At 42.1% G+C, this 25,455-nt stretch overlaps 2 protein-coding genes across 3 annotated transcripts in view; both read right to left on the bottom strand.

Annotated features, from left to right (window-relative positions):
* Positions 1-10,811, bottom strand: part of ANTXR1 (ANTXR cell adhesion molecule 1) — a 221,186-nt gene extending 210,375 nt beyond the window's left edge. For both annotated transcript variants that reach the window (XM_048829199.2, XM_048829198.2), the window contains exon 1: positions 10,267-10,811. In XM_048829199.2, the coding sequence (XP_048685156.1) occupies positions 10,267-10,418 (152 nt within the window). In that variant the 5' untranslated portion in view covers positions 10,419-10,811. The remainder of the gene's footprint in view (positions 1-10,266) is intronic.
* An 8,951-nt stretch (positions 10,812-19,762) lies between these two features.
* On the bottom strand, positions 19,763-25,455 carry LOC125626277 (gastrokine-2-like). The gene is made up of 6 exons (XM_075123381.1): positions 25,297-25,455; positions 24,616-24,753; positions 22,317-22,343; positions 22,202-22,279; positions 21,217-21,343; positions 19,763-19,854 (listed from the first exon to the last, which is right to left on the bottom strand). The coding sequence occupies exons 1-6, from the start codon at positions 25,453-25,455 to the stop codon at positions 19,763-19,765; spliced, it is 621 nt and encodes a 206-aa protein (XP_074979482.1).

The following is a 25,455-nucleotide window of genomic DNA, read 5'->3' as shown; positions in this document are numbered from 1 at the left end:
AGCCACGGCAAGTCCTACCCTAACAGCTGCATCAGACATGGTTTTATTCGGAGCTGCTTACTTGGCATTGTTTGTCACTTGCTCTTTATCCTCAAAAAAACTCTCAAAAGACAGCAAAATCTGGAATTCAAAGGCTCTCCTTTAGACAAAAGGTCAAATCCTTCAATCCCTGCTTGCGATCTCATCTTGCTCATGCTGAAGGCGATATGACTTTTGCCATTAACTTCAATGGAAGGAGTACCGAGCCTCTTTATTATTATTCTTGCTCTGTGGGGGTGGGGGAAATCTCATTGACATCAATGGAAGCTTTGCCTGAGTAAAGACCCGATGTCTCTGAAAGGATCCCTCGAATCTAATAAAAGAACACAGGAATAGCCAGAGCAGTGAGTGGTTTTGGCTTTTGCTTCAGAAACATACGTCAAACTAGGAAGGGTTCACAAGATCTGTGTCCCATTTAGCTGATCCCCCCCAGACTTTCAGGAGGTTCAGATATTTGGTTCCAGTTTCACTCATATCAAATAGAGAAGAGCGTGGTTTTGCTCTTGCAAGCTCAAAACCTGGTGCAGTTTGGATCCATGTCTCAAATTTAACCAGTGGGCAGTCATGAAAAAAATAACAAACCCCAAACCCAACAACTGTTATAATCAACCATAACAGCACAAAATGCTATAGCTTACGATCACATTACTAGCAGTCTTTTGCACCATTGCTGCAAAATGCTATAATAATTTTTAAGTACCAATCAGTAAGTTGTCTGAATGGGATAAGCATTTCTATAAAGCCTAACTGTATAAAACAAAACATCTGAATTTGTTATGTTTATAACTGTAGATCTAGCAAGAAGAACAAAATGATCAACCAGCCAACATGATGCAACCTTATGGCTTGTACAGTATGTGTGCAGAACAGCTAAGAAATATCATCATGAGAGTGCCAGGAACGCTCTTTACTGCAGAAAAAATGCATACTTGGAGTAGACTTAAACCATTATGCCTGTAGCAAGTAGGTAAATTCCACTATCAGTGACAACAGCATTTGGTAAATCCAAATGAAGTCCATGGGAGGCTAGAAGATTTACACTGGTATAAATGAGTACCAGATCTGGCTCAGAGTTTCTATCATTGCTCAGTAATGCCCTGATTCAGGAAAGCAATTCAGCATGTTCTTTAGTCCAATGGACTTTACTATTTAAAAGTATGCTTAAAGTTAAATATGTGCTGGAGTGTTTTCCTGAATTGGGGCCAAATTATTATTCATGCTCTTTACGTCAACGTCACCCTGCCATACACAGTGTCCAATTCCAATGACACTTGTTTACACTTCCAATGACACTTGTTTACACTTCCACTGGTTTTCCAATGATGCCAGTGGAGTTACACCAGTGTATGTGAGAACAGAATCAGGCCCATGGACTTCATGCAATCAGGGGCCCCTTTTGGCCTTGGAATCTATGAATCTAAGCTCATATCTACTTGTATGTATATGCCCACAGCGGACAAAACAAAATAAAGAAAGGTGCTTGGTTTAGAGATTGATGGAGGTCAGATTCTTCTCTCAGTTATGCCCGTGCAAGTTTGGAGTCACTCCACTTCATTCCATGGCTGTCAATGAGAACTGAATTTGGCCCAGGAAATTTTGTTGCAGCATCTTACTGCGCTCTTTAGAAATCAGTATGGTTTATTGGAAGAGCCAGCCGCTTCATTCCATCTTCCCAAGTATTGCATGAGACATTTGGAAAAAGCCAACAGGCTTGGACATACCCCATCACTGTTAGCAAAGTGATTTAACTCTATTGTTTAAGTTGCACTTAACACGAGGCCACTCACTAATAAAGACCAGCCATTAAATATTGTGTGATCTGTGTGATCCGGGCTTGCTCGAGTGCAACTAGAACAGAGTTCAGTCCTTATGACTCAATGCAGTCCAAGTCGAAGAGGACAAGAATTCCACTGAAGTCAGTTCACCTGTGATTATGTCACAGCTGCCATCATGTTTGACATCAGGAATTGAACTGCAGGTCTCCAGAGCTAACTGCAAATGTCTTTACAGTTTGAGTCAAAGAATCAGGCTCATTAGTAGTGAATCAGTTACAATCCCTGATCCTTTGTAGACCAGGCAACAGACACTACCAATCCCTGGCACACCCACACCTTGAATACTGCCTGCAGTTCTGGTTGCCCCAGCTCTAAAAAAGATATATTAGAATGGGAAAACATACAGAGAAGGGCAACAAAAATGATTAAGGGCATGGAACAGCTTCCATATGAGATGAGATTACAAAGCCTGGGACTTCTCAGCTTGAAAAAAGAGACAATTAAGGGGGGATGTGACAGAGATGTCTAAAGTCATGAATGATTTGGAGAATGTGAATAAGGAAGTGTTATTTACTCTTCACATAACACAAGAACCAGGGGCCACCCGGCGAAATTAATAGGCAGCAGGTTTAAAACAAACAAACAGAAGTACTTCTTCACACAATGCAGTCTGTGGAACTAGTTGCCAGGGGATGTTGTGAAGGACAAAACTATAATGAAGGTCAAAAAAGAACTAGGTAAGTTCACAGAGGATAGGTCTGTCATGTGGCTATTAGCCAAGATAGTCAGAGATAGAACCCCATACTTTGGGTGTCCCTAGCCTCTGTTTGCCAGAAGCTGGGGGTGGATAACAGAGATGGATCACTTGATGATGACCTGTTTTGTTCATTCCCTCTGAAGCACCTGGCATTGGCCACTGTTGGAAGACAGGATACTGGACTAGGTGGACCATTGGTCAGTAGGGCCATACTTATGTTACATTTATCCACAGAACAGGTACAGAGACAGCTGAACTACAAGCTTCTCCACAGTCCTGACAACACACCTTACACCTCATGTAAAAGAAACACACCTAATGGGGAGCAAGCAGGAAGCTCAGCCTATATGCCTTGGTCACCCTAGTGAGACAACCAACAGCTGTGCCAACTGTGTGTGGTAGACACCAGACCATTACAAACTGGATTGAGACCTTTCACAATGGTCACCAGCCATCAGACAGTAAAAAAGCTTTTGTCTCAAGTGACCTGGGACAGATTTGGACTGGTTCCGTAGAGGCAAAAGTGTCTTCATTCCACAGAGCCTGTATCTCTGGTGACTAAAACAGCTAGAATAATACTCTCTGTTCCAGAAAGTTCTGTGGCTGGTTTTTGCTAAAGCTTTGGTTTCTCCCATGGGAAGAATCACCCCCCTCCCCACAGGAAGGGGTTCCTGGAGGACAGTCTTGTCTCTTGTGTGATGTCAAATGCTTCTTATTTTTGTCTGCTTCCCGTCACTTGGGGAGCTCCATTTCCCCCTTTACTTATACTAGTGCAAATGAGGAGTTACAGGAGTTATTTAAGTCAACGGAGTTACACCAAGTAACACTAGTATAAGGGAAAGAAAGATCTAGCCCTTTATTTGTTAAATGTACTTTTAACGGTGGGAGTTCATTTCAATGCGGTTTGTTAAAAATAGAATAACTGGCTGGATGGACAATGAAAGGATTACAGGAAATGGCTCAGATTACTTGCCTCCCTTCACCGCTGTTCTATTACTGCCTGATTTTTCATCTGGCTCATGCCAATTTTTGCATGCGCACACCTGTTTGCATTGTGACAAAGTGCCTCCTCTACCTTGGTGGGTCTTGCACTTATTGGCGGATTTGCTCACCTTGGAGCTTCACAGCAGCCCTCAGTTTGGCCGTTTTCATGAACCCACAGTCCAGGTCGACTCCTCCTGCGTCTGACCAGGAGTTGGGAGGATTTGGGGGGACCCCGGGCCCGCCCTCTACTCCGGGTTCCAGCCCAGGGCCCTGTGGAATGCAGCTGTCTAGAGTGCCTCCTGGAACAGCTGTGTGACAGCTACAACTCCCTGGGCTACTTCCCCATGGCCTTCTCCCAACACCTTCTTTATCCTCACCATAGGACCTCCCTTCTGGTGTCTGATAATGCTTGTACACTCCTCAGTCCTCCAACAGTCTGCGTTCTCACTCTCAGCTCCTAGCACCTCTTGCTCCCAGCTCCTTACCCGCACACCACAAACTGAAGTGAGCTCCTTTTTAAAACCCAGGTGTCCTGATCAGCCTGCCTTAATTGATTCTAGCAGCTTCTTGATTGGCTGCAGGTGTTCTAATCAGTCTGTCTGTCTTAATTGTCTCCAGAAGGTTCCTGATTGTTCTGGAACCTTTCTTGTTATCTTACCCAGGGAAAAGGGACCTACTTAACCTGGGGCTAATATATCTGCCTTCTATTACTCTCCTGTAGCCATCTGGCCCGACCCTGTCACAGCATGCATTCACCGACAAATCAGTTTCATGCATTTGTTTGTGTGGGGGGGGGGGATGTAAAATGCCTGCTGTTCTGAGAATCCCTTTGAAAATAAGGCCTTTAACCTTGGGCTTGTAAATGACACAGAAAATATTAGTGCCAGCTTTTATTATTTACCTCTCTAATTGCCAGTGTTCAAGTGGCTGGTGCCCAGGTAGCCTGGTGCTGGACATATTGTAAATAGATGCATTTGTCAATCATATGCTGCAAAACTTTTCTAGGTTTGTTAGATAACAGTGAATGGCACAAACCAACAGAAAGAATGGTCTGGCCTATCATGCTGACCAATATCTTCTCATTGTTTCCTTGTGCTCCCCTAGCTGCCTGTAGCCTCCTGTTGTCTCTTATCTTAGACTTAGATTGTAAGCTGTTTGGAGCAGGGAGCATCTTTTTGTTGTGTTTGTACAGCACCTAGCACAATGGCCCACGACTGAGTCTCCTAGGCATTACTGCAATTCAAATAATAAAAAGGTGATGTGCCACAAGAATTCAGCTCTCCCAACAACTAATTCACACAAACATCCAAAACTACACCCAGCTTCTTTATTTCCATAACACTCTGGTCCAACATAATGAGATACCAGGAGAAATTTCTTCATGAGTTCCACTAAAGCATGATCTAATTAATTAATCCAAAAGGAAATACAGTACAATCTAAAAATACCAGTGTTAAAGAACATTAGCCCCCTCTAACTGCACCGAGCAGCAATGCAGTTTATGCTGTATATTCAAAAATATCTGCCTCCGGGTACATTTTGCCAATAACCCCATAAAACCAGGGATGAAAAGAAGTTCCTGTTACTTGCACACATCTGTGGAAAACATTCTGAAGTCAGAGAAATCTCTGATTGGTTGAGCATGTTGTCAAACAGTAAACCAGCCAGTCCAAAAATTCCCTTTTTTTCTATCCAAATAGTTGTTCTCACTGATGGTACCTGTTGGAATGAGCACTGCATACTATATGGTGATAGTATGTACTTGCAGGGCTGGGATAACTTCATATTTCTTACCTAGGAAACCCCTCTCAACAACGAAACCAGAAGAAAAGGTATAGATTGAGATTGTCAAAAAAAGTCTCGGGGATTTAAACCCAGGTCCTGTATTAAAACTAATGGAATATCTGGATATAAATACCCTAAAGCAGCTTTAAAAACTTCAGCTCAGGTGATTACAGGGCTCAGACCCCATTGGCAATGAACATCTCAGGCAATATTGAAGGTCCTGATTTCAGATATTGATCTTTTTCGCTGCAGAAGTACAAATATCAGGATTAAAATAAACCACGATGGAAAGTCATTTGTTTCTCTCACTGGACCAAAGCTTGAGTTCCTAATGCAAAGGACTCAACTTTCTCAGGCAATATTACAAGTGGCTACATCCTAGGTGGTTCTCAGCATCCAGAATATCCACTGATGTCTCAGGAGAGTGCCCTTTGAAATCAACAGGAGTTTTGACTAAGTGAATTCGAACCCAACACTCAGATCTGTAACCTAAGGGATCTTTGACTCCTCTCTTGCGCTGCACATCCAGACTGTATCCAGATGTTGCTGCTTCTTCTGTAACATTTCTAAGATCAATTCTTTGCGTGCTGTTCAGAGAGTCAAAACTCTTATCCAAGCCTTCCTCATCTCCTGTCTTGATTATCATAAACAACTCTTCTCTAGCATACAGGACATCCCATTGTACCCCTTCGGTGCACACAAAACCCAGCTAATAAGGTTGTCTTTTTTTCCTGTCATTCTAACCACCTTCGAGAGCCTAATCCAAAACCCACTGGGAATCTTTCCATTGACTTCAAATCTCTCCATTGTCTCCCTCTTTTTCAACACAAATTCAAGCTTGAACTTGGTTCCTTGTTCAAGCTTCATTCATCTTCAAGACCCTTCACAACTTTTCCTTCTGTCTTATTTCCCCTATTTCAACCTGGATCCTCTTCTCCATTGGTAGTGATAACGGTCATCTGCCTGTTTGCTTGCGTCCCACCTGGACCTTCTTCCACAGTGCCCCTTATGCATGGAATGCCACCCCTCATCTCTTCTGTGCTACCCTCTTCACCTTTAAATCTCTTCTTGAGACCGGTTTCTGCAAGATGCCTATAAGAAATCCAGCACTGGCAATTGATGAGTCTCATGATATTCGGTGTTTTACTTAGATACAAGTGAATACAGGAGCACCTCAGCTGTGTTGTTGTTTGTTAAATAATTTTCCAGACCTCCTGGTTACAGAGAAAAGTTTGAAAATGTGACCTGATTAGAACTCTAAAGGCTCAAACACCAGAAGAAACGTGTAAGAGTTTGTAGGATTGGGGCTTTAGATTGTAAACTCAACTAAGAAAAAATTGATTGGACATTTATATAGAGATCATGAATATTCTGAGTGTTCATAATTATCATCATCATCATTTTGGAAGGGATATTAAACTTCAGATCACCAGCCCATCTCTAACTACCAGAGATCAGGATGAGACGTAATGCAAGGGGGTAGATTATCCCACATCTGCTACCGTGGGGTTCTCACTTCTTCCTCTACCGCATCTGTTGTTGGTCACTGGCAGAGACAGGAGACTAGGTCTGCCAATTCCTTGCTTTCTTAACTCTTCAAGGCAGGAAGCATGTTTTCATGTGGGTTTGTACAACGTCCAGAACAATGAAGAACAGTTCCTGATTGTACTTCTAAGTGCACCCGGATGTGAATAGCAATGAGATCAGGATCTGCTTCACTGTCTTCATTTGGATCTGCCTTAAAAATAATTAAAGCCCCACTGATAAAGGACCCTTATCAGGAACGGGAAAGAGTTTCATTCTGAGACATGGAATGTTAATTTTGATGATGGAAGAGATCCATTAAAATATTAAGCAACCTACTTTCAAGGATGAAAGAAATAATATTAAAAAAAATAAACACAGCCCTGGAAGTCAAGCAATGCTGGAGCCCTCTCCTGACTCCTCTGCCTCAGTGCCTAATTCGATTTATTTCAGAGTAGCAGCCGTGTTAGTCTGTATCCGCAAAAAGAAAAGGAGGACGTGTGGCACCTTAGAGACTAACCCATTTATTTGAGCAGAAGCTTAGATTTAGTATCCATTTAAATCCATGTCGTGCCCTTTAACCATGCTACTTGTACAACATGGCATGGCTGTTGTTGGTACTGCATGCAGAATCTCATGTCAGAACCCCGACTGGCTCTCAGAGCTTCCCTCAGGCTACAGCAAAAAAAAAATATTTACAATAAGCATTGAAAAAAAAGGCCATTGCAGACTATACTCAGAATCTGCGCCATCATGCCTTGTCCTTACGCAGGGGGCTCTGCATTATTGTTATGGAGTCCCGGCTACTCACTTGATACACTGTTCAACTGAACGTGTTTCCCCAGACCATGTACAAGAGAAGCATCCAGGCTGCAGACAGAATGGTCTGAAACCCTGCATGCAAATTGACCATTTCACATGGTGGCCAGAGGGACACAGAGAGCCAATCGTTCAACCGATCAAGAATAATCCCAGTATTCCCCTTCTGTCTTTATGCCCCAGAATGATAACATGAGAGTAGGAAACTGATTGACTGCCTAAGACATGTGGGGTGACCCTGCTAGGGAATCACTGAGGCCAGTTGTTATTCCCCCATGCATCCTAAGATAGTGTGTAATGGTTTCCTATAATTTTGGTAGCGATGGATACTTGGTGAAAGCCCATCCTTCTGAGATCTCCCAGCCCCCTTCCCCACCCCCCACCCCCACAGGGCCACATGACCTTGTGTTGCTAAACCCTGTCCAGAAGCTGAACAAGAACGACCCTGCGATCACCAGGATGAAGAAAAGATGCCATTTTAAAAGGTGCCCTCCCAATGCCAAACAAAACGACGCCTAGACACCGCTGTCAGGGTAACGTGTTAACTGAGGAGTAGACCGTGGGTTCACCAGGTACACCACAGATCACTGCTCAGCCACGCAAACATATATGGGCAATTAACCTGATAGGATGAGAACAGGCAGCATACGAACATGGGGTCAAATTCAGACCCATTGTGCCTGACAGCAACTCCACAGAAGTTGATGGAATTGCATCCACTTATATCAGGGCTGATGGGGACCAGATAACCCATTTTTTGCAAAACATAAAGAAGGTATAAAGGAGGTGGTAGCTTTGGTCATTTCTTGCTACTCTCTATCTAAGGTGTTTGGATGGCCCACTCCTGCAGAGTGCTGAGCACCCTTTGTGAGGTGCTGATCACACCCATCTCCCCAGAGGTGCTCAGTTTCTTGCAAGATCAGGTCCACAGAGCATCCAACATGGTAGTATATAAGCACTGTGAACCTGCTCCAAAGCCCATGGACATTTTTCAGTGGGTTTTGAATCAGGCCCTATCTGTGACCCTTTCTACATTAAAGAATTTCGCATCAGCGAAAAACCCAAATGTAGAGAAGCTGCACCAGTGCAAAATGAGGCTTACAGAAGAGTAACATGAACCAGAGATATACATGTACTGGTGCAGCATTTCTACCTTTGGGGTTTCTACTGGCTGAGCAAATTTTCACTTTTTCACCCAAGTTCACAATCCTCTGAGCAAGTCTAGCAGGTTACGCTTTTTGTGTCATAAGAGGATGCCTTCGATTTAGATGAATGTCGATGAAAATTAAACTAACTCAGAGGTATAACAAAGCATATCTTCATAGAGGGGAAAAACCTCCAGCCACCTCAACTTTAACTTTAGGGGAAACTTAGTGTATGTAAGTAATCTGCAATAGAAAACATACTCAACTTTTTTTTTTAAAGCATTGCTATGAAATCTGGTGATAAAAGGAACTATTCCAAATGGCAGAACTGAGTGACCAAAGTAATAAAAAGCTGTAGGTCGGAAGAACTTTTTTGTTGGATGAAGTAAAATGAAAATAAATCACTTTTCCCATGAGTATTCAACATTCTGGTTTTCCTAAATAGCCAGTGTATTTACCTTTTTTTAAAATCAAGTATCTTGCTGCATAACTAACTGTAATTCAGAATGGGCTTTTGTACTAATGGAATCTGGGAGCCACTGCAAAATACAGATGGGGTTAACTAGTTTCTTTTCCACACTTTTTTGGAGAGCTTCCTATCTTTTCGACTTGTATATAGTACAATTTGAAGGCCTTTAAATTACAGCAAGAAGCCACCAATGCAAAAACAATGATGCATCATGTGAGTGGTAAATAACATGAGTAAGCATTTATCCTCACTGTATACTAATGGTTAGTTAAGCAGTAAAAATACGCATTTCATTAACTGGGAACAAAGAAAATCTGACTGAGAGCTGAGAAAAACTGGCCAACTTTAAAAAAATGCCTTAAGAAAGTCTATATATTTTCCATCACAGTGAACAAAATCAGATTTTCTTTGAAACAGAGTATTCATCCCTTAAAGAGCTGTTTTTTGTCAGCGAGTCACTTAAACTGGAACATTTGAATCTAATGGGGAAAATGGTTGAACAGTAACACTTCAGGCAGACTGGTATTTCCTCTGAAAGAGGTGAGCTAAAAATTAATGCCTCTGGTAACATTCCCCAGCCATCTCCTTTTAGAAGTGCCTCAACCTTTGCAGGTCAGAGAAAAAGCAGATATAACCAGGTTTTTCTCCCTCCCTCCCATCCTTCCCCACTGCCAATGTTAAGACACTGTAAAGTATCCACTATAGCATCTACACTAGTCACAATAAGAAAACATTTCAATTCACAAAGCCGGGCAAATCTATGATATATATCATTGCAGAATAACATATTGTAGCTACTGTAGAGGTTACCAAAACAAAAATAAAGCCATAACTGTAGGACCTTTTTCAGGTCCCTTGGAGACATGATGTCTTTTATAAACCCTAAGTCAAACCTCTTTTAAGTGCCAATTGATAAAATTTCCGTGCCTTGGTGAAGGATTCATCTAAAACAAAAACAAACCAACTTACTTGTCTAAAATGAAGTACAAATCAAATCCACCATAACAAGCAGGACCTCCATTCTCTTTATTTCCACCTTGTCCATCACAGGCTAACACAAACATTGCGAAGAAGAGAAATCTGAAGCCGAATCTCAAGACTCTTTGCTTTGCAATGGCCATTGTATCCAGAAAGGGGGAAAAAAATTTCTCTTCTTCCAAAGCTCCCTTATTTCACAGCCTTCTCCAAAAATGCCATTCAGTGCCTTTGAAATGTATATACATATATTTTGCTCCTTAAACTTCACTTGCAGCAATTGTCCTTTGAAATTGCAAGACTTTTTCCCCTTGTTTCCCCTGCAGTTCTGTTTCTTGGTTTCAGATTTCAAGATGCACAATACTGTATTTGGCTTTTTTTATTTAAAGGGACTTCTCCGTCACTCTCTCATGCAGCTCTCTGAAAGCAGTATCATTGTTTTGCTACAGGAGAAACTACTTCCTGACAATTCTTGCTTTGCCCCAGATTTCAGAGAATATGAGAAGGGTTTGGAGTGTTTCCTCTTAATTATTATTGTTATTGTGGGTGGTGGGTTTTGTTTTTTCTTACAAAAGAAAGTTCAGAGAATGCCATCTTGTGGTGAAGTCCTGACGAAACAGACTGGAGCCTCTGAAATGATATTAATTAGAACACTCATGCCCGGAGCTTACAAAGTGCATGGTGCAGCAATTTTGGTTGTATACATGTGATCCTTCTTGCATACGTTCATTCACAGGCACACATGGGACTACTCACTTACATAACATAACACACACACACGTGTTTGGTGTTTGCCATCCATTTAGATAGGGGTCTGAATTCTGCTCTCAGACACATAAGTGTAAATCCAGAGTTACTCTGGACTTACAGCAGCAGTAAATGAGAGTGGAGTTTGGCCCAGTGTATTTTTCTAGTCGTTAAACATGCAGTTTATTTATTAAGCACACTTATCTCCCTACCTAATCAAGGAGGTGCCTTTCCAGAATTTCCCTTAATAAGCTCATTTCAGCACCTGAGGCTACAGCATTTCTCCTGCCTAGCTGATTAGCCAAGAAAACTCAGCAAGGTTCTGTAGTCCCACTCATTCTTTGCTACAAAATGGTTTCTTGGAATCTGCAAAGGCAGTCTGTGGGTTTAGACAGGTGAATCCTCTCTGAGCCCGTCTGTGTTCTTGTATGCTAGGGAAAATTGTCACTGTCAGAGTACAGGGTGCTGAGCCGCCACTGGGAATAGTGAGTGAATCTAGCAACGCAGCAAGGTAACTTATGAACCCCCATCTACCAAATTCCTCTCAAGAATTAGCAAAGCAGCAGCCATGCAGCTGAACCTTGTGGGCTAATTAATCAACCTGGCTGGGCAGCTTCAGGCGTCTGTAATGAGCTCATTAAGGAGAGGGACATAAGGGAGTTTGCCTGGTTTTAAATAAGGGAGATAGGTGGGGTGGAGGAGTATTATGAAGGAACTAAGGTAGCCTGTGGGATTATTACACTTGTGTGTTATGCTATTGTTTAAACATCAGCTAAGCCTGGTTATATCACAGACATTGTAATAGCTTTGCACATCATTAGTAGTAGAGCCAACTCTAAGCGTTCAAAAATCATGAGGTGTGGGTTTTTTGAATAATACCTTGTGGGGCCTTTTTATTTCACCTTGATTTCTAAGCCTTTTAGCTGTGTGGGGACTGGCTTTTAAACTGTTTCTCTGCAGCAAAGAGGGACAGACCCGTTCCTTATTTTTAAATGAAAGTGGAGATTCTCATATAAATATCTTGACTCTCGGAGTTGGGGTTTAAAGGAAAAAACCTCAATAATCAAGGAAATTGCAAAAGTTGGCAATGCTGGGTTAAGAGAGAACAACAGGCACCTACGTCTGGATCCTAATATTCACAGAATATGTCACCCCTTGAATCTGGGTGTCCTCCCCATTAACGTACTAGTCTAAATGCTTCCAGAACCTGCTCCGCATGTACATGAGGCCTGCCCTCCTCTCACCTTGACCTTGCGCCGTCCCTGACTCCCTACTCCACCTCCAGTGTGGGGGAAGGTTAACAAGCAAGCCCTACTGTCCCACAGTCCTTGAGGAATAACCGTGCACACCCCAGGGGAACTGTGCAGTGCTAGGGGAGAATGGCTTTTTTCTCACCCGCTGCCATGGCTGGATTTGAGACTGAGATGGTACTATTTGTGGTAAAGAGGGAAATCTCTTCTGGGTAGTTCTGTGCTCACCCAGCTGTGGTCTAGGGAGGCCTGTGCTGGGAATCAGGAGAGCAGAGTTCTATTCCTGACCACACCGAAGGCTTCCTAGCTGGCAGCAGATCAACCTATAGTTAAGTGGCTAGGGCATCAGCATTGGATTCAGGGGACTTGTGCACTCTTCCCATCTCTGGCAGTGAGCTGCTGGGGAAGTCTGGGCGTATCACTTCCCTGCTTTCAGATTCCCCATTTGTAAAGTGGGAGTAATGATACTGATCTCCTTTGTAAAGCTCTTAGCGATCTAAAAATAATCAATAAAAAGAACTAGGATTATTAAGGTTGGGCTTTTAAACCCATATCTCAGCAGCTAAATAAATGTCTTCACCCACCTTGTCTCTCTAATATCCTGGACCCTACATGGCTACAACAACACTGATTTCCAGAGCCATTGAGCTCTCAACAGATCTCATTTAAGCTAGTTATTATTTTTTCACCAATCTGAATCCTTCCAGTGCCATCAGACATTGCTTAGGGCACGTACAAGGCTACACCATCCCTGTCTATCCTGGGTCATTCTGCATGTCCTCTGTGTTGTTAAGTCCCATGAGTTTTTCTTTTCTAAGTACTTTTCAGTGTCGGGATTCTTTCACCCAACCCCTTTTACATGTTCCTCCAGCTCCCAATGGCACACCTGCCATTGCAGATGATTTGGTTTTGTTCTTAACACATGTCCCAAATATGTCCATCTTCTCTTCTGGAGAACTTTAGAGAGAAGGAATTGGTGAACTCTTTGATAAATCTCAGAATTTCTTTTCAATGTAATCCATCGAATATCTAGTATTTTCTTTAGGCATTTGCTTTCAAAGACATTGAGATGTCAGCCTGTACCTATGATGGATTCCCAGGTTTCACAGCAATGTGTTAAGGTAGAAATAACATTCGAGTTGAAGATTAAAAGACTTGGCTTTAAGTTGTAGATTTTCAATGATCAGATATTGTTTAAGCCATGTGTGGCATTTTGGCTGCTTCAATACTCTGCAGCCACAATAACCGCTGGGTGCTGGGGAGCACAGATATAGCTCCTGTAACAAGGGTATATGGACATGCAGAGCAGAAAGGACCTTGCATTTGAAAGTCTCACCTGGGGGACCCCTTCTAAATCTAATAAACACACACTTGAGTGACTTCCGCTGTCAGGCCGATTTTGAAAACACACCGGGCAGCTGTGTAAAAGGCTGGTGCACATGTGTAGGTGCAGTACCATGTTGGAGAGGGAGACCTGGCTCGTGCATGAGTTTAGACATTTGATGAAGAAAATGATCTGAATATAGGAAACAAAAATTCCTCTAAGTGGGAAGGGTGAAAAAAAAATCCCTTGTCTGGAAATCTGCAGGCTTTAATTGACGAGCTTTGGCCAGATTCTGGTCTTACGGCCACCACCGTAACTTCGCCAAAGTTAGAAGAACAGCTCCAGACTTGCGCCATCATGACTGCAGTTGGAATCCAGCCCTCAGCCTGAAACCTGCATCCAGCTCAAAGTGAAAAGCAAAACTGAAAAAAAAATTATGTATATTTAGATTCGTTTCCAGATGGCCCTGAGATGAGAAAAAGCAAGCAACAAAAATCCTGAAAGATCCTCAGGAAAATAAATTTGGCCATAAGTGCTAAGCTAGCAGAGAAAAAAGAGGGGAAAGGCAGGGAATCATATTCCCTATATGCAGCTATGGATTCAGGCTGACTGTCGGCTCAATATGGCTTGGGAAAAAGCCAGTGAATAAGGCATCTGAGAAAGCTTGGAGCAGTGAGCGAGAAGGGGACAGCAGCTGATAAAGTGAAAAGCAGTTCCTACTGTGCCTTGGCTTTGGGCTTTCTTCCTTTAGGGCTATTTCTCATCCATTTGTTCCTCTTTGCGAGCCTGCTTTTCCCTTGTGGTCAGGTGACCGTGGCAAGATGATGGTGCCTACAAAAAGAAGCCCTAGCTCTTTTACAGATTCTGGCAACCATGTCCGGGGCGGGAGGTAAGGGGGCAGGATGTCAGAATTTCCACCTCTCTCTGTCCCTCACTCACTCTACAAAACGTTGTAGAAAAGCACAGTAGAGCTTTGTGTTAAAGACCTAATAATTTTTGGAAAGTGGATTTCATGGGCTGCGGTATGTGTGTGCGTGAGACAGAGCGAGAATTAACACATATTAACTGTTGCACTGCTGTATGTAATTATACTACAGCTGTTACCGCTTGTGTGTGAAGATCATTTCTATGTGTAAATGATGGGGGGGGGGGAGAGGCTGCCTGTCTTCCCCTCCCTGGTCTTATTATCTCCCCATTGTTCTGGTCATGAGAGCCCTCTGAAATTTAGAGCCCTAATGTCATTGGTTTTGCCCGTCTCTTACCAGGAATGTTTTCTCTTATGAAGTGAGATGTGCAGTGAGCATATTACCCTGTGCTCATGGGAGTTCTCATACACACCATTGTGGGAAGCTTGTGAGCGTACAGCACACTAAATGGCTGTGCACTAAGTTGCCATATGGACCCTGCTGATGTGCACTAAAAAGTTCCGCAGTGGGTTTATCACGGGAGATGTTAGGCACAGTAGCAGCAAAAATTTAACAAACCCGTATTAATTATTTGAAAAAACAGTCCTCGAAGGACTGTGTTCAGTCTTGACTTTAAGCTTCAGTCTATCCTTTGTGGTTAAATTAATATTATTCATTTTAATTATAAAGTCTCTAACACGTGCTGAGCTAAAGAGACCAGGTAAAATCCGGACTCCATGAAAGTCAATGTCAAAACTCCCATTGACGTCAACGGGGCCAAGATTTCACCCACAGTCCCCACCTCAAGGAACGTATGCTAGACCTGGACTGTATGGAAACCATGAAATTAGCTCAATGCCACTATTTTTCAGTGCCTTCAGTCCGCCATTTTAGATTGGGTCTCCGCCGGCACCATTAGAGCAGAAGAAAGAGCCAGTACCATCATTGCTTGGAAGACGAGCAGCTGGGGTCTTAGCTGGGAGGTGGAAGCGGGCCTCTGCACATGCCGGAAAAGACCACAACTGCACGGTCTTGTCACCTTCCTTTCGTACGGATTCTTTCCCCAGCCTGCAACAGTGTCATGTCAGAGCAGCAGTCTCGCGGGGACCCAGTGGCCTGGCCTTAGGCATGGGAATGTGTCAGTGCCCTTCAGCCGACTACTTTCCGTGCATATTCCGTGAGATGTAGTACTTTATCCCTGACTCTGCCGGTAATTTGCTAAGAGAAAATAAACCCACGTGCTTAGGCATGAGGCCATGAGTCAGAGCAAGAAAAAGAAGCAGAGAAGGAGAGAAAGGATGAGGGTTTCAATAATAAAATTGAGTGGTTACTTAGGATCATTGGGACAGATCCTGCGCTGGTGGAAATCGGCATAGCTTCGTGGACGCTAATAGAGCCTCATTAGTTTATAGCAGCTAGGGATCGGGACCATTATGTGCATGTCATGATGGGGCTGCTGTTTAATGTTTATTTTATTTTTTAATCATATTCAAATAAAATGTGGTTCAAGACTGGCACCCAGTGGCCAAGTGGATTTATTTCTCTCTAGGTCATTCCTGTGTTCCAATGGGTTGGATGAATTTGATTCATCTGACTTTGTTTCTGCAATATTTGGCCTCTCTGCTATAATATCCGGGCCCCCTGGTCCAGTGTCTTTCTATTGATTAGAGCTTGTCAAATAATACCAGTAATTCAATGCATGTATATTTAGTGTCTTCCTGGCAGTGAGAGTTATTATGCTGTGGTATAGTCACCCAAAAGAAGTGGAGGAAGCCACATTGCTTGAGAAATTTAATACTAGACTGGCCAAAACACTAGAAAATGAACTATAGAGAACAGTCCTGCCCTGGACAGGAAATGAAGTGAATGGTCTCATAGGTCTTTCCTTTTTCTTGCATCTTCATTTCAACAATTTTGAATCACTTTACCTGCATTCATGCCTTCTCACAACACCACAGCAATTTAGTGAAGCAATTCTTATAAACTAGAAAAGCAGAAGATATTATCAAAAGGGGCTTTTACAATTTTGGGTGCCTCTGATTTTGCATAGTCTAATGGAGATCACTAGGGTCTAGTTGATTCCCACTGGTACCTTGCTCCTACCACTCCGGTAGTTAATGGAAACTGAGGGTGTCCAGCACTTATGAAAATCAGGCATCTAAAGTGGGTCACTCAAAAAACCAGAGACACTCAGAATTGGAAGCAGGTTTGGCAAAATTGGGTGTAGGGCTGTCAGCCTCTGTCCTCCAGACCCAGAAAGACTAACACCACATCCGAGTCTCTTTCAGGTCCTGCCCTCAGTACACAGTTTATTAACTTACACACAAAACTCTCAAAATAACACAAAGAAAGATGTTCCCTTGACCAAGACAGGCTGCAGGGCCTACGGGCCTTTCCCACTGCACTTCTATCTGGGCTCCAGGGCCAGTCGCAGAGAGATCTGAAGGAAGGAACATCTCAGCCCTTTATAGGCATCAAGGGACCTCTTAAGGTCCCTTCCAGCCCTACATTTCTATGACTCTATGATCATCTGACCCCTTCCTAGCTGGATCTGATAATCAAACAGGGCTGGCTGTCCCCAGGCCCCTGACCCTCAAAGGAGCACACCATCTTGTGACATTGGGCTTGAATGATTTACTCAAGATTACCCAGGGACCTAGAACCAGATCCACAAAGGAGGTTAGGCACCTAAATCCCAGTTTTAGGCACCGCTACAGTCAACAAAATCCCGCTCAGCTCCCACCAAACACTGTAGGTACCTAAAGTCACTCAACATCTAAATTTCTACTGTAAAAATTCCCTCGGTGCCGAAGTTCTGGGCATGCACACTGCTGCCTTATTCTAGGTGTCTAGTCACCAATGCCATACCTAAGCCTCAGCCTCAAACCACAGTAGAGCAGGATCCAGGTGTGACAGAGCCAAGAATAGAACCCAGGTGTCCTGACTCTCAGTCCCTCTATCAATTATTAGCCCACACAACCTAGTACTGGGTTAACTGCAGTCTTCACGAGTCAAATATCAGTGATTAGTGAATTCATATGGCTTTACATATCCCATGTTTGGTACATGGAGATATTGTTAACATAGTATGAACCCTGTCACGCTCAAGTCTAAATAAGGCATTAGCATTTAACCAGGCAATTTACATCTAATTTTGGGGTAATGCATGAGTATGCAAACAGGACCAGTAAAGCATTGTTTGTTCGAATGAGCATTAGATCCTTTGAATTGATGTTCCAAAGGATTTAAAGTAAAAGGCGCATCACATATGCCCAGCAAGAGGAAGCAAACCAGCATATAATAAAACATTCAGATTTACAGACTTCAGTTTACATCACCCTGAAGAGATTGAAAAAAATCCTACTGTATTTTATTTTAACAGAAAAAATAGGCTGCAATGTTAGAGGTGTTTTACCAGCTTGTGAGGAATCACAGAGTTCTTGTTAGCAATATGTGACTGAAAAACACCTCCACTGTCAGGTGAGAACTAGAGAATACAACCGTATTCTGCCTAAAGCCCCATGTTCAAACAATTGTCGGTGTTTGACTCATCCCTTCCAAACTGCAGTGTAAAAATAGACTTGGAGGAAACCTGACAAACATGTTATAAGTAAAGAATTATTCACTAATCTTTATCACTTTCAGACTGTAAGCTCTTTGGGACAGCACCCAGCACAATGGGGCCCTGATCTGGTTGTCCCAGTGCTACTGCAATCTAAATATTAAATTATAAAACTAATAAGTAGAGAGGATCATGGTCTAGTTGTAAGAGCACAAGGTGGGGAGTCAGAAGATTTATGTTCTGTTTCTGTCACTGACTCTCATCTAACAATGGTGTTGCAGCTTTGTTGGTCCCAGAATATTAGAGAGACAAGGTGGGGGAGGTAATATCTTTTACTGGACCAACTTCTGTTGGTGAAAGAGGAAAATTTTGGAGCTACACAGAGCTCTTGTTCTTCTTGAGACCTGAAGAAGAGCTCTGTGTAGCTTGAAAGCTTGTCTCTTTCACCAACAGAAGTTGGTCAAATAAAAATTGGTCGATTTACCTCACCCACCTTGTCTGTCGCTTATCATTTATACTCTGCAGAACATTGCTACATGTGAGCACCTAACAAAATGATCACCACAATATAAAAGCACTCATAAGAACTGCTTTCCTTTCACCTCCTTTGGAGGCATCTGGGAAATATTTTTCTCCTCCTACTCCAGCCCAGGAGGGACAAAACTAACAACTTCTATATGAACACCCCACTCCAGAAATTGGATGATTAAGATAAAATGAGCCCTGGATCCTAAGCATTGCTGAGTTTTGGTTTGGTTTTGTAAAGTGCAGTCATTATTTGTTCTTACGGTTTTCAAATAATAGCATTTATCTTGATGAAGTCTTTGATTACTGATGTGGAAATGTGTCATTTTGGAGCAATTTCCCTGTAACTATGTTTCCATAGTAACAGGCTTGATGACACAAAATGACAGCACTGGGCAAGGAAAAGAAAAATTTGATTTATTTTAATAATACAAGGTATCCAGCAAGGTATACTGCAATCTTTGCTCAGGCAAAATTCCTATTGATTTCAGTTCAATGGCAGTCAGACTACAAAATAATTTAGGCAGATAAGGACTGAGTAAAGAGCTCAGATACTATGCTACTAACTGCTGTTATAAGTACCTGGATGGATGGATATAGATATACTGGCTGGCTGACTGATTGATTGAAAGATCAGCCAAAGTAATCTTTACTGCAAAGCATTTGTAGAAACTAACAGCAGAGTTATCAGACTTTTCTTCCTTCCTTTCTGACACATATGAACACACATGTCATTTCAGCTAGAGACAGGCCCCAGCCACAAAATTCAGATCCAGATTTCAAACTCTCCAACAGCCTGGTGTATTCAGATTAGGGGAAGTGGGAGGCAGTTCAAAGGTGTTGGTTGGTTCAGCCCATTACAGAGAAGGGAACAGGTGTGAAATGTGATATCTGGTGTGGGTCCTTTAACTGTGAGCATTCACAAGTAAAGCTGTGGATTCCACTCTCTGTTCCAAATATTGATGCTTGTCAGAAATGTATTGGCCATGGTCATATGTTTTTCCAAACATCATTTTATTTTTATTCCCATTCACATTTGGAGTGTTTGCTGTGGCTGCATGTCAGCACAGGCTTTGCAAAGAAGAGCCAGAGATCAGCCATTCTCTGGAATGAGACTGAGTAAAACAGTCGTGAGTCGTGAGGCTGAAATATTATAAACTTCTGCTATGTCTCTTGGTTAGAAGAGCTTAAGGCTGCCACACAGGTTCACATCCAGAATGAGGAGTTTAACACCGATGCAGCCAGTACCACTAAGTACTTTTTGTGGTCCTAAAAAATAAAGACAGGATAAGTCATCCCAGCAACAACAAGAACAACAAAATCCTTAAAAATCTTTGCACTCATAAAAACGTCTGAAATGCATTTTTCAAATAAATGCAATTCTAGTAGAAACCATGAACCAACCTTTTAAAAATTAATCTCCTAAAATGCCAACCACCTTCATTCCTGATCTCATGGTATAAATGATTGTGCAACCAGCAAAACAGGTGTCCTTCAAGGTCTCTGCTGAGGCTGTATGAAATCGAGACTCCAGGCACAAAGTGAATTTTTGGATCACAAAGTCAGTCAATTTCCATTGTATATGGACTCCAGGATATACAGCGAATCTTGTATGAGCAACCACTTTCCTTACATGGCTTCCTGTCTTTAAAAGACCACCTCAAAATATTCCCATGTATACTAGTTACATTTCTTCTCAGGTGGTCCCTTGCATGCTGGAAAGGCTGTATGTTGAAAAGTTTCACTTCTGCCTCTTTTACTTGCAGTGTGATGTCACTGGAGAGATTCCTGATTTATATCCATCTACATGAGAGGAGAATCAGGCCTTCTGTGTACATATTAGTATTTATTGAATACTCGGCAACTGTACCCTTCTTTAATAGAAGCATGGGGCCTGATCAAGCACCATGTAAGCCCAGTTTTACATTGGCATAACTAGAGCTGGTAAAAAAAAAAATTGATTACAAATAATCAGAGTCACAGAGTTGAAGTCCAGAAGGGACCATCAGAACATCTAATCTGACCTCCTGTGTATCACAGACCATCAAACAGCACCTGCACACTACCCAACAACTGAAGTTAGACCAAAGAATTACAGCCCACAGGAGACCAGACTATTATGTGCCACAGTTTCCAACAAGTTTCTCCAATGGTTTTCATACCATTTTTGATAACAATCTCATGATAAAAATTTGCAAAGAACGAAACATTTTTCAAGCCAAAGGTTTTTTCAAACCTATTTGTTTGGGGTTTGTGGGGGGAGGCAGTTTTTCAATGAAAAAAATATTCTGTTGGAAAAATTTCAACCTTGCTGTATGTATAACACCACTGGTGAATCAGGCCTAGGAAGTTTTGACCGCTAGTCATTTGAATGTAATCAGTCAAGATTGTTTCAGATACTGAATGTACTCTTCTGGCCAATTTAAAATATAGAAAATCATTACGTACACTTTTCAAGGCTGCCTTCAGTAAATCTGTTTAGATTGCAAGCTCTTTGGGGGGGGTGGGGGGAGATTGTCTTTTTGTTCTGTGGTTCTCTAGGACGTGGCACAGTGGGCTCCTAGACACTACCGCAATAATCATCATAAGAGTTAATAAATACATTTCTTGTTAAACTCAGGCTGAACTCACTGTCATACTCAGTAGCCCAGTAGGTGGAAAGTCCTCTGCATGCTGCCTGGATGGGTGCCCCAAGTCCAGCTACGTTTGTGACACAGTTGCGGGATATCCCATAGCTTCTGTAGAGGGAATTCAGGTCCTGAAAAAATGATGGAAGATTACCACTTGCTTTGGCCAAAAGCATGAATCAGCCCTTACAGCTAGCTGGCTTCCCCAGCCTCTTTTGTATGGTTAATAATACTTATGATGGTAATAATGCATTTACATAGCTTCTAATATCTTGATGGATTCCCTAAACCACTCCACAGACTACAGGCCAATTTATCTCTGCAGATGAATATGTGCAGGCCCCAAAATGACAGTTGTGTGCATTCACTTCTGAGCATGATAGGAACCTACAGGCCTGATTCTCCTCTCACTTACACCAGTGGAAATCAACAGAAATTCCTTGAGGTCAGTAGAATTACACTGTTATAAAACTAGGAGAACTGAGAGGAAAACCAGACCCTAAACTATATGTACAGAAGGATCCTTTCACCTGTTTCTAAAATGTAGCCACCTATGTCTTGGAATGTGGCATCTGTTCGGCCTCATGGTGCAATAGTTTAGAACAGGAAGTGAAGAATACCACATCTGATTGACAATGCCAGGAGAATTTAGACAAGTTGAAATTTGGTTAGGGCACTAGGATTAATACCTCTACAAAAAGTGCCAAAGGAACTTTAAAAACCACCGGTGAATAGGAGCTCAGTTTTACAACTCATTTGAAAGACAGTATTATATTGATCCAGTGGCTGCCAACCCGTGTGTGTGTGTGTAAAAATATAATATACACACTTTAAGTGAGATTAATGTGTAAGGAAACAATGCCTTAGGGCCAAATTCTGTTCCTTTTGAGTTCATTGGTAGTTTTGCCACTGAGGTCAGTGAATCCGGGATTTAGCCTAAAAAGGTGTAAAAGCATATACCACATATAACTATTATTTGTCTTAGTTACCCTTTGATTATTGACCATGTCCTCAAGTTGGTTTAAAGTTGGAAAGGTTGCCCTGTTCATCCTGGAAACAACACATATCTTCACACATGCTTACCACATGCCATACATATCACACGTATGGCATGTGGTAAGCAATTATACCCTGTCAAGCACAACCACAAGTTTCAGCAAATCTTCTTTTCTTTCATTTCCAATTAATTTATCCTATTTTAAAGACTCTTGCAAATCAGGGTACTTGAGATATTTACAAGCTGCTTCACACTTGCACTTTGCTTCTAGTTTGACAAAAATCAGAGCTCCATGCACAGGATAAAATTCATCTCTTGTGTAACTCTATGGATTTCAATGCAACTACGCCACCGAGACATTTGTGCAATGTGTTTTGCTTCTAAAAATACACTCATGCAACCTCCAAACAGCCTTAAGGATTATATAGCAAATGACAGTCTGCCCAGTTCAGATGGTAGGTCCAGCAAGAGATACAAGACACCTGGGCTAAAATCTACTTACATTTACACTGATGAAAATCTGCAATAATGTCAGAATGTGACTCCAGCTGGTCTTTGTATGATTTTACAAACCAGTGTCTTCACTATGAATTAATTTTGAACATATATCAAATAGATGAATTCCAAAGCAGTGGTGGTAGGGAATACCAGTTAAATTAGAGATATTTTGGCTTTCACTTCTTGGAATTTAATATAAAGACCTAAGTGCTCAGAAATCTGCTTGGAAAATGTAAATATCTCAAAGAGAAGGGCATTTATTTACTTAATGTTTCAGGAGATTTCAGATCTATTGCACAGGTCTGTAGGAGACTGAAATATGCACTTGACTCAAATGCCTGCCAGCTCTGTTGGCCACCAGGGACCACACTGCCTCTTCCATGTCCCCTTTGGGGTGGTTCATAGAATCATAGAATATCAGGGTTGGAAGAGACCTCAGGAGGTCATCTAGTTCAACTCCTTGCTCAAAGCAGGACCAACACCAACTAAATCGTCCGAGCCAAGGTTTTGTCAAGTCTGACTTTAAAAACCTCTAAGGAAGGAGATTCCACCACCTCCCTAAGTAACCCATTCCAGTGCTTCACCACCCTCCTTGTGAAAAAGTTTTTCCTAATATACAACCTAAACTGCCCCCACTGCAACTTGAGACCATTGCTCCTTGTTCTATCATCTGGTACCACTGATCACAGTCTAGAGCCATCCTCTTTGGAACCCCCTTTCAGGTAGTTGAAAGAAGCTATCAAATCCCCCCTCATTCTACTCTTCTGCAGACTAAATAATCCCAGTTCCCTCAGCCCCTCCTCATAAGTCATGTGCTCCAGTCCCCTAATCATTTTTGTTGCCCTCCGCTGGACTCTTTCCAATTTATCCACATCCTTCTTGTAGTGTGGGGCCCAAAACTGGACGCAGTACTCCAGATGAGGCCTCACCAATGCCGAATAGAGGTAAATGATCATGTCCCTCAATCTGCTGGCAATGCTCCTACTCATACAGCCCAAAATGCCATTAGCCTTCTTGGCAACAAGGGCACACTGTTGACTCATATCCAGCTTCTCGTCCACCATAACCCCTACGTCCTTTTCTGCAGAACTGGTTCGTACATTAAAGAATGCTAGCAGAGAGCATTCCTTGCACGGAGATCAGAACAGTCCTTAACATGAAGGACATCAGAACAGAAAGCTCCTAACACCACCTTATGCCCTGGTATAGAGGTCAAGCAAAATCCAGCATTACAGTTAACACGGTCACACTGCATGTTAAGGTTCCAGTTAAAAATATTGATAAAGGGTTAACAAATGATTAATAGGTGTTATAAGCATGTTACAGACTTCAGTAGTATGTGTTATAGAAGGTTGTAAGCACATCATTAGAAGGTGCTATAGATTATTATAAGCAGCCTATTGACCTGTTGGACTCTATAACAATCTATAACAATTTATTAACCATTTACTAAAACTTATACTAATAATTTATTCACCCTTAATAAACTATTTCTAAATGGAATGTTGATATAAGTGTTACCATTTACATGTGTAAAATGGTAGTTTGTCTTTTGCTCTAGTCATAATGGAATGTTGTATTTTTTAACACACACAGCTTCCATGCCTATCTGTTCATTTATTAAGAAATAATATCCACTGTTGGGGTAGACAAAAATGATCTTAAGAATTTAACCAGTGGGCTAGCTTCTTTCCATATGATCTAAAAAAGATGCTAAATTACTTCATCTTTCAATAGTGGATGGATTATGCATTTGTTTTCAAGTCTAATGTCATTCCTTTCCAGTGAGAGCTTTCAGAGGAATAAAGCACATCTTTCAAGCTGCTGAAAGTACATATTTTTATTCTATTTGCAGTGAACAGTATGTAAGCTGAACAAAGCAACCAAATCACCTCTTTTGACACTTACATGGTTGTAGTTGAAGATTGCATTGGAGGAGTGTGCTCCGGAATAAATGTTGAATATAGCAACATTCACATCATGATTGATGTTAACTGTTTGGTAGGCAGTTCCCCCATGATTTCCCTGATTTATGAGCTGGATATTCTAAAATCAAAGATTTATTGTCAGATAACATTGTATTTCAACCTAAAAATGTCTCTCAAACAGTTGCATCTAACAGAGAAGAATGGTGACATCAGAATAGCAGGGAAGTTGATACATAAAAGTCCAACTCAGTTAGCCCTAGTCTACACTGGCGGGGGGGGGGGGGGGGGGGATCGATCTAAGTTACGCAACTTCAGCTACGTGAATAACGTAGCTGAAGTTGACGTACTTAGATCGACTAACCGTGGGTGTCTTCACCACGGTGAGTCGACTGCTGCCACTCCCCTGTCGACTCTGCCGGTGCCTCTTGCGGCGGTGGAGTAGACTACTACAGGAGTAGACTAGACGTGATAAATCGACCCCCACTGGATCGATCGCTGCCCGCCGATTTGGCGGGTAGTGTAGACATACCCTTCGATTACCCAGGAGCGGGAAAGGTCTGATTCAGATTTATGTCCACTTCTAAACAACTTCCACTATTCACCCTATGGTTAGGGTTACAATTCGGTCTAGGGTTATGATTATAGTTAGGTTTATATTTACCGTTTGTCCCAGGATTAGGTTAGGGTTATTCCTTGACTGAAGGCTAAAACTAGGGTTAGGATTACTGCTTGGTTTAGGGATAGGGTTAGGTTTAACCCAGCTGTTCCCAAACAGTGGTCTACTGAGTATCTGCTGGTGCCCAAAGACTTCATTGTTCAT

The sequence above is a fragment of the Caretta caretta genome, chromosome 26, assembly GCF_965140235.1.
Source record: "Caretta caretta isolate rCarCar2 chromosome 26, rCarCar1.hap1, whole genome shotgun sequence".
NCBI lineage: Eukaryota > Metazoa > Chordata > Testudines > Cheloniidae > Caretta > Caretta caretta.
This window is presented reverse-complemented; position numbering and strand designations above follow the sequence as displayed.